Source organism: Camelina sativa, chromosome 10 (assembly GCF_030686135.1).
Source record: "Camelina sativa cultivar CO46 ecotype springtype chromosome 10, ASM3068613v1".
In the NCBI taxonomy this organism is placed as follows: domain Eukaryota; kingdom Viridiplantae; phylum Streptophyta; class Magnoliopsida; order Brassicales; family Brassicaceae; genus Camelina; species Camelina sativa.
The window spans coordinates 12,388,895-12,405,093 of NC_141889.1; the positions used below are offsets into that span (position 1 = coordinate 12,388,895).

The 16,199-nt window shown below is 34.0% G+C and overlaps 2 protein-coding genes across 3 annotated transcripts; one reads left to right on the forward strand and one right to left on the reverse strand.

Moving 5' to 3' along the window:
- Positions 1–4,230: 4,230 nt before the first annotated feature.
- On the reverse strand, positions 4,231–6,574 carry LOC104720334 (uncharacterized protein At4g15970-like). Of its 2 annotated transcripts, none has more exons than XM_087468240.1 (3): positions 6,217–6,574; positions 5,257–5,631; positions 4,231–4,867 (listed from the first exon to the last, which is right to left on the reverse strand). In XM_087468240.1, the coding sequence occupies exons 1-3, from the start codon at positions 6,394–6,396 to the stop codon at positions 4,373–4,375; spliced, it is 1,050 nt and encodes a 349-aa protein (XP_087324366.1). In that variant the 5' UTR covers positions 6,397–6,574; the 3' UTR covers positions 4,231–4,372. The 2 variants fall into 2 exon arrangements, with proteins under 2 accessions (XP_087324366.1, XP_087324367.1); XM_087468241.1 differs by having other exon boundaries at positions 6,182–6,570.
- A 2,026-nt stretch (positions 6,575–8,600) lies between these two features.
- LOC104718795 (epoxide hydrolase 3-like) lies at positions 8,601–10,859 on the forward strand. Its single transcript, XM_010436600.2, has 3 exons — positions 8,601–9,665; positions 10,086–10,327; positions 10,417–10,859. Exons 1-3 carry the CDS (start codon positions 9,018–9,020, stop codon positions 10,664–10,666), a joined length of 1,140 nt encoding a protein of 379 aa, XP_010434902.1. The 5' UTR covers positions 8,601–9,017; the 3' UTR covers positions 10,667–10,859.
- The last annotated feature ends 5,340 nt before the right edge of the window (positions 10,860–16,199 follow it).

Consider the following 16,199-nt stretch of genomic DNA (forward strand, 5'->3'; position numbering starts at 1 on the left):
ATAATGTATACCTTTTTATAAAGAATATGACATCATTATTCTTTGTTATCATGAAGAGGATACTCAAAGAATAATATGCTTGTCTAATATAGATGATAAAGACTCCTCAACGAATAAATTGTTGTAACTTAACTACATGTATTTTAACCTAATAATTTAAGAATAAAAAAGGGAAGTACACCAAATTTTCTTAAGAATATTTATCTACCTAATTTATTCTTTGTTTAACTAAGCAGCATTCAAAAATACAACATCATTTATTATATAACTCCAAAATAGTTCCATAATTCATAATATATTAAAATATATATATATATATATATATATATATATATATATATATATATATATATATATTGTCATAAAATATTGATTGATAAACTATTGATTTATAAAAACAAGACTTAGGGTTCAACTTCAAGGGTTAATTATTACTTTATATTTTTAAAGGCTATGTTGACAGAACTTCTCATGGGGGTCTATAATATATCAAAGTGATACATTTTAGTTATTTTATAACAGTTGCTGAAATCTGATAAATAATTATTCTATATAATCTGAGTCAAACTCAAAATTCAAATTCTTGTAATAGTAGATAATCTCTTATGCTATTCAAATTCTTCATTTCTCTTTGAACTTTAACAAGAAATTTATTTTGAAAAGTATTTTAACATATTTTAGAGTAAGAAATCAAGCTAAAAAATAAAATAATACACCAATAAATTTATAACTTTAAACGGAATAAGTGAGCTCAACTCAAAAATAATACAACATCAACCCTGTTTAAAATAATTATTAAAAAATAAATTGAATATAATTAAATACTATTAAAGAAATAAAATTAAATGATATACAGTAAAATTAAATTTAAGTTTAAATAGTTAAAAACTAAAATAAAACAAAACTAATTAAAACTAATTCTATAAAATAAAAATAATTAAAACTAATTCTATAAGACAAAATGTTTATTTCATAGAAATTTAAATATATTATTTAATATATTAGTGTTAAAATATATATATATATATATATATTACACAAATAAAAATATTCAGTAAGCTTAGACCGTTTTTTAGAACACTGATAGAGATTAGTGACTGTCAAATGAGCAATGCAAGAACTGGTTGTAGTGACTATCAAACGAACAAAACAAAATAACAAATCGCTACATATAGTCGCTGCTGGTTGCGAACAGGGCTATCATAATATCTTCGACCATTGACATAAAGACACATAGAAAGATGGCCCGTCATTAATTCCAAATCGAAAACTTTCAAGGAGAGATTTGAGCACATAATGCAATCTCCAAAGAGAATTTGTAGAGAGGTCAGTGATGGTCAGGTCACGTACCCCCTCCATTAGTAAATAATCAAAGTTTTAGAGAAAAAAATATTTTAAGAAATTATATTCTTTTTAATCTTTTATGAAATTTTTTTAATGATTATCATTGTAAATTTCAAGAGAATTATTTGTTATTATCTGTTTGGGAGTTACAGAAAATTGTTAATCGCTTCTAATTGGATATAAACTCGGGATCTTGAATATGGAGAAAATTATTGAGGTTAAGGGAGAAGGCTGCAGCGTTTATAAAATTTGAGGTTCATAATGGGCTGAATTCACACTTCCCGTTTAATGATTGGTTGGGTTTAGGCAATGTGATACAACTCAGTGGAGCTAATGGTACGAGTCTTGTTGTGCAACAGTCTCTATGGCGGCCTCAGGTGGTGTGTGGTATACCAGAGCAACTTGATGTCGGAAACACCATCTAATAGTTGCTCCAGTCTCGTGGAACTTGACCCGTCAAGTATAAGAGTTTCGCTTATGTCATGCGGACTTCAAGGAACAGTTTTCTTCATCACATACTTGAAATCAAACTGAACCACTCTCCTGGCACCGCCTTTTTAAAAAATTTCCTCAAGAGACACCGCGGGCACCACACGTTCTCTCGTCTCGCATCATCTCACGTCAGCTCCGATGACTTTGTTTTATTTAGAATTGCCTTTCAAGTAACTGTCTACTACATTTGGAAGTAAGGAAACTGTTAGTGTAAAATATCCCACGTCGGAAAGATGTGAATGATTTATATAATATATAAAGGGTTAGGGCCTCTCCACTCATTGCCAATTATGATATCAGAGCAAGTTCTTTGTTGGGCCACTCTATGGATGTTGTTCCCACATATGCCCACGCTTCAGATGGTGATGCCTGAGCGTGAGGGGGGGTGATAGTGTAAAATATCTCACATCGGAAAGATGTGAAGGATTTATATAATATATAAAGGGTTAGGGCATCTGCACTCATTGCCAATTGGTTTTGAGTTGGAAGCCCATATCAAACCTTAATTTAATAGAAACTCAGGACAGCACAATCCAACAAAAGTATCTCACACTCACAAATTCTCAGGTCTAATCCGCCGCTGTTTCGAAGTTCAGAACTTCTTACAGCCACGACTTTGACAAATCTATGCTGGTATTACATTTGGCTATGCTATGTTACATACTTACATTGTATATACCCTCTTTATTTCCTCACTTGTCATTTTTTTTTTTGGTAGGAGATGGGAGACAAAAGTCTCCCATAATTATTCATAACATAAAATTAAATACAAACATGTCTCGGACACGCAGTGCCATTAGCATCATCCAATAAGATCGAAACAACACTCCTTGGAACTACCTCCAGGACATGAAAACCTAAACATAAAGAGTAAGCATAGGAATCTAACCCATCTGCAAGACGATTAGCTTCTATATACACATGTGAAATACGGACACATCAGTCCCTTGATATGAAGCCATGGCACAGCCGTACCAGGAACGACAGCGGATGCGTAGCACTGATCATTGTCTGAAGAAAACCGACTACCACCTCAGAGTCCACCTCCACCTCCAATCGAGACACTCCCTTACCCCAAGCAATATGAAGACCATAGTATACTCCCCACAACTCTGCCAAAGTAGCCGAGCATATTCCTATGTTCACCGCAAAACCACCTATCCAACTCCCTGTTTCATCACGTAGCACCCCAGCAGCTGTTGCCAAACCGGTTGTGCACTAAGCAGCGCCATCAGTATTCAATTTTAACCATCTCTCTCGCAGAGGTTTCCAAGCTATCAACCTCTCCACCCGTTTCGGTTTGTAGGCGGATCCTATGTTCTCCAAAAAGGCCACTGACACCTCCTTGGCCAAATCTTTTAAAAACTGTACTCGATCACGACACTTACCATTTACACCAAAGATATTTCCGCATCTTCACTTCCATCCCCACCATACCGACATAGCAAAAAAGGTGGACCAATCTCCGTTTAAATTCTCATGCAACCATTCAAACAGAGACGTTCCAAAGAACTGCGCCTGCCTCCGCACAGGTACTAACCTCCTCCATACCCCCGACATCGCTGGACAATCCCGTAGTATGTGCATAATGTCTTCATCGCCACCCTTACAAACTTGGCAAATAGAGGAGTTTGAGAGATGTCGTCAAAGCCTCTCTGCATTCGTCATGATAGCTTGATTTCCCACTAGCCACAAGAAAACTCTGACTCTTTCCGGAGCCACTACACACCACACCCGGGACCAAAAAGCAGCCATATCTGGTCCTAGTATATTGCTCCGTGTGATCAACTCATATGCCGAAGTAACAGTAAACGATCCATCAAAGCTCACTCCCCAAGACAAACGATCTATAGCTCCGGTAACCTTGTCAACTACAATAGCTCCCAGCTGTAATCTAGTATCCTCAGCGAGATAAGGTACTAACGAACCAAGATTCCAACCCACCATCTTGCCAAAAGTCTTGAACTGGTGCCTTTAAACATTCCTCCGATAACACCCCAGTCAAACCATCACAGAGTTGCTTATTCGTGAGCCACCCGTCCTGCCAAAAGCGAATAGTAGCACCATTCCCTAGCACCCAACAGTATCCCAAGCTGATCACCTCCCGAATACTCAGAGCTACACTGCGCCACGTAGACGACTAAGTCGACTTAGGTGATAACCACAAGGTGTTCTGCATACATCCCACCTTATATTTACTTCTTAGCACACGAGCCCATAAGCTATCCGAATCATGAAGTAGTCGCCAAAATCTCTTACTGCATACATCCCTCACTTGTCATTTTGTATATACCCTCTTTTAATATGTTTTATTAGTATGTGCGAAAATCTTAAAATTAGATTAATTAGAAATAGAGGAAAAACTTAACATTGTAGATCTTAGAGAATTATGAATGTACCATCAAAACAAGAGACTTTCTTATGTTATTCATGGTTACAAAATTTACTATGATATGAGTTTTTGATAAATAACATGATATTTTTATAGTTTTTCAATTATATTTTCCCCCATGTACTCTTTTTTTTTTTTCTTTTGTCACCACCACGGCTTGTTGCAATTCTCCGGGTCTCGCCATGTTATTTTTTGACCATCAACTGTCTTAGCTGCAGATAAATAATGCTCCCAATCCACAAGCACTTGTCTCAAATCTTTTATTTTATTCTCTAGTCCCACACAACAATTGGCATGCATTGTACAAACATTATCCAAATCCCGGCCTGGCTCGCAAAATCCTCCGAAGTATTTCGTGTCGAGAAACCGCATTTTGATTCCAGTTTTTGCTGTGTACCAACTGCTTTTTATTTTATTGAATACGTCTTGATCGTGTTTATTCGGATATCGCAACCTCGACGAGTACCAATAGTTGTAGAAATCAATGGTTCGTAGATTGGCTTGAACAAAAGTGAAACCACCATTGACATTGTTGTAGATGTCGTTATGATCTCCATTAAAATGGGCACATGCGATTTGGAAATCTACATCTTTAGATAAACGAGTAAATGGATCTCGAAACCACATTATATCTATGTCCTACACACATTAACCATATGTTAAAAAAAGATTATGATATATATAATCATCAGATTTGTCTTCATCTACCAACTAATTCATTTTTACCCAGCACCAAATTTTGACTAATTCCTATGGCCAAGGCCAATAGAAGAGGCATGTATTATTGTCATTTACCGTTAACATGGTAAATGAATTATACTCCCCTAACCACAAGATGAATTTATCAAATGAATGGGATACAAGGGTGTACACTATAATCCTGCTCATTTAACTCAAAGCCCATATCTTCTAATTTTGTCATACTTAACCAGCAACATACAATATGCAATATGTTGTTGTTGACAAACCAAATTCAACATTATGTAAACGATGACGTACAAGTAGGGAGAGAGATAGGTTATAGGTACCGTGAAGATGAAGTTATATCCGAGCTTTAACAACGTACCCAAAAACTCTATACGACGCCACATCATCTTGAGATAGTCCGGGGTCATGAACACCTTATCGCCAGCGAAATCGACTCCGGCGGTTTTCATGAGATAACAACGTCGGGGATGGACCTCCAAGCACCGAGAATAGGCCTCCATGTCGAGACAAGCCACCACAAGGTGTCTGAGTAATGGCTTCGTCCCTTTACCGACACGAAAACTGTCGAGAAACAAATCAAACGTCGAGTTCGGCTCAGACCAAGCCCGGTTTAAGGTGGTTATGATTACCGTCTTATCCTCCGTTGCTGCTTCCGTCAGAATTTTCCCCAATTCCTTCACATCTTCTTGATGATGCTGTCCAACAATTAAATATATATATATATATATCAAGAACAGATGTATGAAAAAAGTAATAGCTAAAACCGGACTATGGTCCATTAATAAATTGTTTTGTGAAAGGGTATAGAACCAAATTATTTATATTTTATTTTTAACATAACATTAACTACATTAATTTTATTTGATTTAATCATTTTTTCTATAGACGATAAAACATTCTAAAAACTTAACATTAGTAATTTTGTTTTTTTATATTAATAGGTCTTTTAGCTAGTTTAATATTGACAACTATATTTATCATGTGACTTGTAATTCTACCTAGTTGTCCAAAACTATATAAGTGCATTTGGCATCTGTTACATTGTTAGACCATATCAAATATCAAAAATTTATGCTATATACTTTTTACCTTTACTCTTGTAATAAATATAAATATGGAAGAAAATCTCAAACCTTTAAATTTCAAAATTTCCATGAAAGAAATTTTTTTTTAAAAAAAGAAGGTTAAATTGAAAAAATAAAAAGAGAGAATATGATTTTATAGGAAACCGAAATATACACATACATATACATGCATGCATTGATGAATAGAATACTAACGACATCGGGGAAGTGGAAAAACTGTTGTAGTGGATAAACACCAATTTGGTAGATCACAAAACTCATGAATCCGGCAACGACCAAGAAAACACCGAGCATCACTAGATCCCTCCGTCGTAACGGCTGCCCCATCTTCCACTCAGCCTTTGACGCTAGTCGTGGTCGGTTTGGATGGCTCATGAATTGAATCTCAAGTTAATAGATTTTATAGGTATACTGCATATACAGTATAAACTGAAAAAAAAAACCTAAATTAAACAAAATAGATAAGTATATCTATGTAAGAGAGGTAAAATATGGGGAAATTGGGAAACTATTGTTTAAATCGTTTGACCCTTTTTGAATGGATCATATGAGTTGAATATGAAAATCAATATATTTATATATAGATATGTGTATGCAAAAATATTAGATTAATGAAAACCAAAAAAAGAAAAATAAATAAAAAAAGAAGAAGATAACTATAATTGTGTAAGAAAGGTAAAATAAATGACACAGGTGTTAAGTTTATGAGAAGGCCTGTGTAGAAGGAAATAAATATGTGCTAATAAATAAAATAAATTAAAAAGGTATATATATATATATATATATGTGATAAGAATCTATAATAAAGATTAACTTTTATGAAATGACAAGTTTGACAAAAAGATGAAGGAGAAATTTTGGTAGCTTAAATTATTTAGATTTTATTATTATTTTGTAAAAGACTAATTATTTGGCTTTAAATATAGTAGATATTATATAGAAGATGTATTCAACTTAACATTTTAAGTTATTTGTGTACTGAAATCCACTGTTATTGAACTAATGACTTAAAAATCTACTTTAAAATCTACTAGTATTCAAAACACGTTGTAGATTTGGATTTTAATATATTTTTTGGGATTTTGGAAGATTTGAAAAGATTTCTTTGGTTAAAAATACAGAAATCCAAATCTAATGGTTGTATGTGGAATTTTAAATAATTTTGCAATAAATCATATCAACTTACCTAAAATCATCAAAATCATTTAAAATCTCGTTAAAACTAAAATAACTTGGAATATTAGATTGAATACTTCCCCTCATATTTATCAATTAACAAATCCAATTGGCACTTTCTAGTGTCAACTTTATTTTGTCCTTACAAAATTTAAATTATAATAATCTTATGTGGAAATTTATAGTTTAAAACAAAATTAAGTGTTCAACTAACTGTAGATGTAAAAGAACTTATTATTTTGCTTACAGCAGTTTTATAGTATTCTTATCATGCGTTTATTGTTGGAGACTACTTGTATACTACTTACAAGAGAGTAGAGACCGTCACTCTAATAAAAATATGGGGAAAGAAACCCCTGAACACTCACGACATTATGTGGAGTCGTCCAAGGACCCTTCGTGCTCGGTGCCTCAAGTTAGAATTTTTTTTGTCTAAACCTCAAGTTAGACCGAACCAAATTTTTGAAATTCTGTTCGATTTTGGTTTGTAGTTAAAATCGATTGGAACTCCTTTTTTGATACCCGGTACAATTTGGTTGTGTTCGGTGAAGTTGAACCTATCAATTTATCAAAATTATTTTAATGTTTCATTAATCTAATTTTCTGAAAATATTTTAATTTTTGCGTGAACAGAAATGAATTGACCAAAATTACATGCAAAATCAGGGTTTTCCAAAAAATTAAACCTGATTATTATATTAGATTCAGTTTCGACTACTATTAATCTTTTATGTGAATCGATCTGAAATTTTAAAATAAAACCCAAAACGAACGAACTCTTTTATTGGTACAATCGGAACAATGTCTTCCAACTCAAACAAAACGAAGTGTTGGACCGAACGAACCAATACGTTCAAATTGCCTAGGCTTATATATTTGGTATCACTCATCTTTGGATGCATGGCTCGACCACATGTCAATATTTCATTTTGGTTGACCGTGTGAGTTGGCCAATCGCGCATCGGCTTCAAGCTTCCTGATGTATCGTGTGGAGCTGCTCCCGTGCACTTTGGCTTGGAAGGCTAATTTTCTCTTTGCAAGATTGTAACCTTCTCATCTTGATTAGTACCTCTTCTTCAGTTTCGAATGTGTTTTTTATTTTATTTTATTGGACTCTTCCATCAATATACTTCAGTTTGCTTTGTTCACGTTTGTTATTTGGTTCACCAAACCATCAAGCAATATATATGTACAGTGTGTGGATACGTAACCTCCTTGATCACACATTTTTTAATCCACTCTAAGAATTTGGGGTTTCTTTTCAAAAGAAACAAAAGATAAAGGAAAAGAAACAGAAATACTTTACAATAGTTTAATTATAAGATTCCAGAGCGTTAGATGTTGCATACACATGCCAGATTAGAAATTGGTAAAGCCATAAAAATTAATAAACTGGTTTAATCATTGACAATATATCTTTTTACACAATGTATTTATTGGAAGATTGATGGGATCGACAAAAATCAAGATCGAGGTAAAATAATCGAAATTATGGGAGTTATGAATATATGATTATGAAAATATCAAAAAAGATCCTGAAAAATGTTGATATATTACCTTAGGAAGTTTACCATTATTTATAGATGCATAATTTATATACGAGAGAATGTTTCATGAGAATCAATAATATTTTTTTTTCTTAAACACTTTTGTGTTCTTTACTTTCATCAGATTTCTTTTTCTTTAAAATTTATTCATTGTGAGTTGTGTGATTGGCTTTATACAACACATTTGATTCGACCATTTGTTCTCTCTATCTCTAAACAACCGGAGATTTATGCTTACGACGTCGTCTCACAGCCCAAACGGTCAAACCACACATGTTCTTGTGTCGATATCTCTCACTTTCACGATTCCAAAACCATCTTCCTCTCAGAATCCGTCGTTTACTCGGGAAAAACCCAAATCCAATGACCCATTTCTCCACATTTTCCGAGAATCAGACAAAGCCACATGAGAAGGTGTCCAAACTCGACGGCGTAGAACACAAAACCCTAAAATTAAACGGCATAAACATGCACGTGGCGGAGAAACCCGCATCCGGATCCGGAACCGGATCAGGAAAAGATCCGATCATTCTCTTTATCCACGGATTCCCGGAGCTTTGGTACACGTGGCGACACCAGATGGTTGCGCTTTCTTCCCTTGGATACCGTACCATCGCGCCGGATCTTAGAGGGTACGGAGACACAGACGCGCCCGAGAAAGTGGAGGATTACACTTACTTAAACGTGGTTGGAGACTTGGTTGCACTGATCAACGCCGTGACCGACGGAGACAAGGCGGTCTTCGTGGTTGGTCATGACTGGGGAGCGATGTTAGCGTGGCAGTTGTGTCAGTATCGACCGGACAAAGTGAAGGCTCTAGTCAACATGAGCGTACTCTTCTCTCCGAGGAACTCTCAACGAGTTCCGGTTACGACGTTGAGACATACCTTCGGTGATGATTACTACATATGCAGATTTCAGGTATTGATTTTGTTGCCCTAATCTTGAAATTTTAGAGACCGTATCAAACCAAATCAAAAAAATAAATCAAATCAAAGTTCATAAGGCCATGAATGGTTGTTTTAAAAATATCTTGATTATATATAGTTTTTAGTTTTTGGATTTTAGATTTTGTTAATGAAGAAAAAAATATTACTATAAGAATATGTTTTGGAAACGTGAAAAACCCTCAAATAATGTAAAATGAGTTTTTCAAAAACAAAAACCAAAAGCCATTACAAGTTAAAGATTTTTTAGAGTCTAGTTTTCTAGTTACTTAGATCAGGTTACCATTGAGTTTTGTAAGTTTCTATTCTCTCCAACCATTTGTGTAACTTCCTAAATGACATGTGGATTTAGTACATAGAGTACTAGTTATGACTTATGAGTTTTGTAATCAAGAAACCTGGAGAGATAGAAGCAGAGTTCAAGAAGTTGGGAACAGAGAAGGTGTTGAAAGAGTTCCTCACTTACAAAACGCCTGGTCCGCTCCATCTCCCCAAAGGCAAATGTTTCGAACGCTTAGAAAATGATGCGTGTGCGTTACCACCGTGGTTAACACAAGAAGACCTCGACTATTACGTCACCAAGTACGACAAGAAAGGCTTCACCGGACCCATTAACTACTACCGCAACATTGACCGGTACGTTAATCACTCACGGTTCAATAGTACATAATCACAAAGATTTCAATTTTAACTTTATTTGGTGTTCTTCTTGTTTAAAAAAACAGAAATTGGGAGCTGACTGCACCATGGACCGGTGCTAAGATCCATGTACCGGTGAAGTTCATAGTCGGAGGTCAGGATTTAACGTACAATTTTCCGGGAGCTAAGGAATACATCAACGATGGCGGTTTCAAGAGAGATGTACCGTTGCTAGACGAAACCGTCGTGCTCAAAGGATTGGGTCATTTCCTCCATGAAGAAGACCCTGACGTGATCAATCAACACATTCACAACTTCTTCCACAAGTTCCTCTAAAATTATAAACTAAGTAATCGAACCAACAAAACACAAATCGTTGTATAACATTCGTGTGTTTATAATTATAACGAATGTTATATAATCAATACGATTCAAATAAAACAAATCTATATATAATAACAATACTAACAGTTGTGTTTTTTCAATTGACCTTTTAAAAATGGTAATAAAGATGTCTTTCTATTTGAAAGCAGTTTATATGGATTATTAGGTATAATCAAGTGCAGACAGTTTCGATTTTTCGTAGTACATTTTCGTAAAATTTTGTTTAAAAAAAAAATCAAACAGTTGTATCTTTTCATTGTAGAGTTGTGTCTTTTCAGTATATTTGATTTATATTTTTTCATCAAAACTTTCATTCTAATAGGTGTATGACGTTATTGACGTGTGTCTATTTAAATAGTCATATCTTCTGAATTCTCTTTATATTTGTTTCTTCATCAGTAACCAACAAGTTCGTTAAAACAAATTTTTTATTTTATGTTGAATCTAAATAATTGAATATTAATATCTAATATTCAACGTTATTCTATAATCTAACTAAAATTTTAGAAATGATTATAGCAATAGAGAAATTTAATACAACTTAATATAGAATTTACAGATGGGTCTATTTATCGTAACTTTTCGTTAAAGTAATATTTTAATATTTAATATTTAAAAGTAATAATAACAATCTGAATAAATGCAAACAACTGTTTCAATTTTTTTGTAGTATCTTTTGTGAAAAATTGTTTGTATATGTCTTTTTTTCCCCTCTAACAGTTGTATCTGTTCATTGTAGAGCTGTGTTTTTTCACTAGATTTTATTCATATTTTTTCATCACAACTTTTCGTTATAATATGTGTGTCTATATAAATAGTCATATCTTTTGAACTTTCTTTATAATTGTCTCTTCAGCAATAACTAACAAATCACAGTTCTTTGAAACAAATTTTTTGTTTTATGTTGAATTTAAATAATCTATATATTAATATCTAATATTAAATGTTATTCTATAATCTAACTAAAATTTTAGAAATGATTATAGCAATATAGAAGTTTAATAAAACTTACTATATAATTTACAGTTGCGTCTATTTATTGTAACTTTTGTTCTAAAACTCTTTTAATATTTAAAATTTATTTTATCATGTTTTTGAAAGTTGTGTATTTTAATTTCAATTTTTCTTTGATATAGTTTCACTCACACTACAAGAAAACACGTGATTTGCGATGGAAGAAATCATCGCAATCCCTCGCAAATCAACATTCGCAAGGGATTTGCGAGATACGACGATCCCTCGCAAATAGCGTCTCGCAAATTTCAAACATTGTAAATACCTCGCAAGTTTTGCGAGAAACATATTTACTCGCAACTCTGAAGCAATTTGCGAGAAACATATTTACTCGCAACTCTGAAGCAATTTGCGAGAAACTGAATTCATCGCAAATTGAATTGAAATTAAATTTTAATTGAAAATGAATTGAATTAAAATTGATAATAGAATTGAATTGAAATTAAATTAAATTTGAATTGGGAATAGAATTGAGATTAAATTGAAATTAAATGAAATTTTAATTTCAATTCACAACTGTGAATAAACTTAAATTGTCTTTAAAAAAATACATTACAAGAAAGAGTTTAAAAAGTTTCAGAGAGAGAGGTGATGTTTCTGGTTCCGGTTCCACTACCGGCGTTAACTGTATCATCGGTGTTGCGCCCTTCTCTGGCGTCTGGGTTGGTCGTTGTCGGGCTTCGGAACCTAGCAGCAAATTCCGGATCCTTTTCAGCGAGATACTCGAAGTATATATCAAAGCTTTGCATCCTCTCTGCACTTTGTTGGATTTGAGTCGCCTAAATTTGAATGCATTCTTCAGCTGCAGCAAGCTTCTGAGCTAAAAGAACTGGATCATTAGCCGGAGAAGACGACGGTGGTAGACCACTACTGCTAGAGGATGCTTCAAACTACAAAGAACCAACCCCATAGATCATGTTTTTCTTATTTGGAGCAACCTACCAACAAAACAACAAAACACAAATGAACTTCAAAGAATGCAAACACAAAACTCAAACAAAAACAAAGACATTCAAAGTATATAAAATAGACAACTTACCTATGTGTAAATTTTGTTTTTGATATGAATTGGCACCCCATCAGAAGCAGTGCTCTCTCCATTCTCCCCCGTACAAAGCTCAGATTCCAACTCTTGGATCTTCGACGACACCTCATTGAACAGAGACTCCGACTTTCCATCCGTAAAAGACCCATCAGGCTTTCGATGAGTCTCTTCTAGAATGCGTACAAAATCAGGAGTTAACTCACCAGTTAGCTCAGACTGAAAAAGAGAAACAGAGAGATGATTAGTTAAAATCAAAAAGAGAGATGAAAATGAGAAAAAGAGAGATGATTAAACACTTACATGTTTTCGAGCACGGGCTTTAAAAGAGGTTTGGCCTGATCGGTGCTTATATATGCCGATGCCATTAGAGGGTGAAGGAGAAGGAGTATGATAAGACGGTGTCTGAGGTAGTGGGTGCGAGGTTGAACGACGAGAATTAGAACCGGTTGGAGTCCGTGTACGGTTAGAACCGGTGGGAGCAGGTACACCTTGATCAGACAGGAACCTTGTGTAATCGTTGCCATTAAACATCTATAAGAAAAACAAAATCAATTTAATCAGATCTAAGAGAAATTAGAAACAATTAGGGTTAATAGATTATATTAGGGTTGATAGATGCAATTACGGTTAATATATGAAATTAGGGTTCATATATGAAATTAGGGTTAATAGATTAAATTAGGCTAAATAGATTGAAATTAGGGTTAATAGATTAAATTAGGGTTAATTGAAGAGATTAGGGTTTATTGAAGAGATTCGGTTTTGACGAGATAGAAACAAAGACGAAGAGATATTAGAGTTAATACCTTGACGGAGAAGACGAAGGTTGGACGGAGACGGCTAAGGTTCGACGGAGACGGCTACGATTTACCGAAGAAGACGAAGAAGAGCGGCTCCGGTTAGTCAGAGAAGACGGAGAAGAAAGAGAGATTAGGGGCTGAGAGGATGAAGAAGAGAAATTAGGGTTTAGGTGAATGAGTTTGAGCTTCGCTCAAACCACAGCTCGATGGTATATATAAATATTTTGTGCTCTCGTAACTCCCTCGCAGATATTGCGACGGAATAACTAGGAACCGACAAACTGACCAATCAAAATACACCAACTTTGCGAGGGATTAGCGTGGCCCCATCGCACATCCCTCGCAAAAAAGATGCAACAACCGATAAACTTACCAATCAAAATACACCAATTTTGCGAGGGATTAGCGTGGCTCCATCGCACATCCCTCGCAAAAAAGATTAAACAACCGACAAACTGACCAATTAAATACACCAGCTTTGCGAGGGATTAGCAATGGATTTGCAAGGCCCAATAAGAAATCCGTCGCAAATCCCTCGCACCTTTATAATCAAATTCATTTTATATACCAAGATCATCCTCATTAAAATGTACTCAATCAAAAACTAAAGAAAGTTTTCCTATGCTTTAAAAATTATTAATCCAATATTATTAGTTTGCTAATCCAATATTATTATATACAAATAGTTTGCTATGTGTAGATAAAATTAAAGTAGGTTCATATTTGCATGTAAAAGATCAAATGTTGGTTACTAAAGTAGGTTCAAATTAAAGTAGATAAAATTAGTTTATTAAGTTCAGATTTTCCTATGATTTGGATGCAATGTTGTTTAGTAATGCTCTTCTTTAATTTGCATGTAAAGGATCAATTTGCGAGGGAACCGTGAGGCTTTAGCGAGGAATAAGCTCAGTGTATCGCACATCCCTTGCAAATTGCGAGGGTTTTGCGGGTCTTCTCGCACATCCACCGCATATCCCTCGCAAGTGTATATATTCTTTTGCATCAACTTTATTTTCTTAATGATACAATCTCTATTAATTTCATGTTTTTCCTATGTTTTGGAAAGTTCATTGTTCATATAGTTGGTGATTAGTGGACTATGGACTCTACATTGCAATTGTTGATCAAAACACTTTAACACTTGGTCATATCTATGTTCATAATGAAAGTAAATCACATCTTGATTTATATATATCTTATATGTTTTCTTCACACATGTTGATTCATCTCAAATATTTTTTTGTCTCTTGATGTTTACTAGGAACTTCACTTCAGAATTAAACCTAAAATTCAAACCCTAAGCTCAAACCCTAAACCCTAAACCCTAAACCCTAAACCCTAAACCCATAATGACCTCACAAATCTGTCGCTACTTCCTCGCAAATTTGCTACGGATTATATGATTGGCAAATTCGTCGCAAATCTGCGATAGATTTGCGAGGGACAGCTTTTTCCTCGCAAATGAATCACAACTCCCTCGCAAATTTGCGAGGGATGTTCGAGGGATATTTCTCGCAAATTTGTGAGGGATTTGCGGATCATTTGCTATGAAGACGAGGACCCTCGCAAATTTGCGAGGGCATTTGTCCGTCGCAAAGCACGTGTTTTCTTGTAGTGTCATTATTAAATACATTTTTAATTATAATTATTTAATACTAAAAATTACTTTTACTCATTAAAACCATTAATTTAATATTCTCAGTTAAGATCACTTTGCCATTATGATTTTTTAAATTGTAACTCTTTACCAGAAAATATCTATATATGTTAAATTGTAATTTAATATTCTCCATAAAATATCTTATATATTTATAATACTTTAAATAATATTTTTTTGCAAATTTACGTATATTCTACATAATATTTTTTTGTTTATAAGTTTTCATTTTTATGGTTGCGTTTTTAGTAAAAGTTTATGTTTAATGTTTATGTATTCAAACTATTCTATTACATTCAAATGATTTCTAATGTATAATTTTGAATTTTAAATTTATTTACTTTTTCTAAAATACTTCTCCGGCGGCATCGCGGGGGTTTGAGTCTTAGCATATATAACATTCGTGTGTTTCACCATTACATTAATACCGGTTCGGAAATATCTTATGTTTTAGCTATACCGCAAACAACTGTTAAAAACTGGTTGCTATGATTGTTGATTGGGGAGATAGATGTAATGTAACCATAGGGGAAGAGAAGAAAAATTGATGTTTGTTTCGAAAAAATACAAATTGCGTTAGTAATGAAGTAGCTCTACCCAAATAAAATGCAAAAAGAGATGTCATCCATTAAATGGCTTAGTAGCCACTGCATACCGAGCGGGACAGTTTTACGGGACGTGATGTCCCCGGAGGGACTATCAGTTCTGTCACTAAAACACTATATAAACCCAGTCGATTCCTTTAACCTAATCGATGTGGGATTATTTTTGCTCTATTGACATTGTTAACAACTTTATTAAGCCTAGTATAGGAAAAGGCCTCTCCCTCTTATTCTTTCTAAGCCCATTTAACATTATTAATCATATTTTTCCCACCTTTAAGATAAACCCTTTTTATTTTAGTTTATAATTTATCAATGTAATACAACGAATGTTATATAACGAAAACGAATGTTATATAATCAATAC

Coding starts and splice junctions, on each gene's coding strand:
- LOC104720334 (XM_087468240.1), bottom strand. CDS start 6,396: ATGAGCCATCCAAACCGACCACGACTAGCGTCAAAGGCTGAGTGGAAG. Junction 5,632..6,216: donor TTTTCCACTTCCCCGATGTC/GTTAGTATTCTA, acceptor ATTGTTGGACAG/CATCATCAAGAAGATGTGAA. Junction 4,868..5,256: donor GATATAACTTCATCTTCACG/GTACCTATAACC, acceptor TAATGTGTGTAG/GACATAGATATAATGTGGTT.
- LOC104718795 (XM_010436600.2), top strand. CDS start 9,018: ATGTTCTTGTGTCGATATCTCTCACTTTCACGATTCCAAAACCATCTT. Junction 9,666..10,085: donor ACTACATATGCAGATTTCAG/GTATTGATTTTG, acceptor TTTGTAATCAAG/AAACCTGGAGAGATAGAAGC. Junction 10,328..10,416: donor TACTACCGCAACATTGACCG/GTACGTTAATCA, acceptor TTAAAAAAACAG/AAATTGGGAGCTGACTGCAC.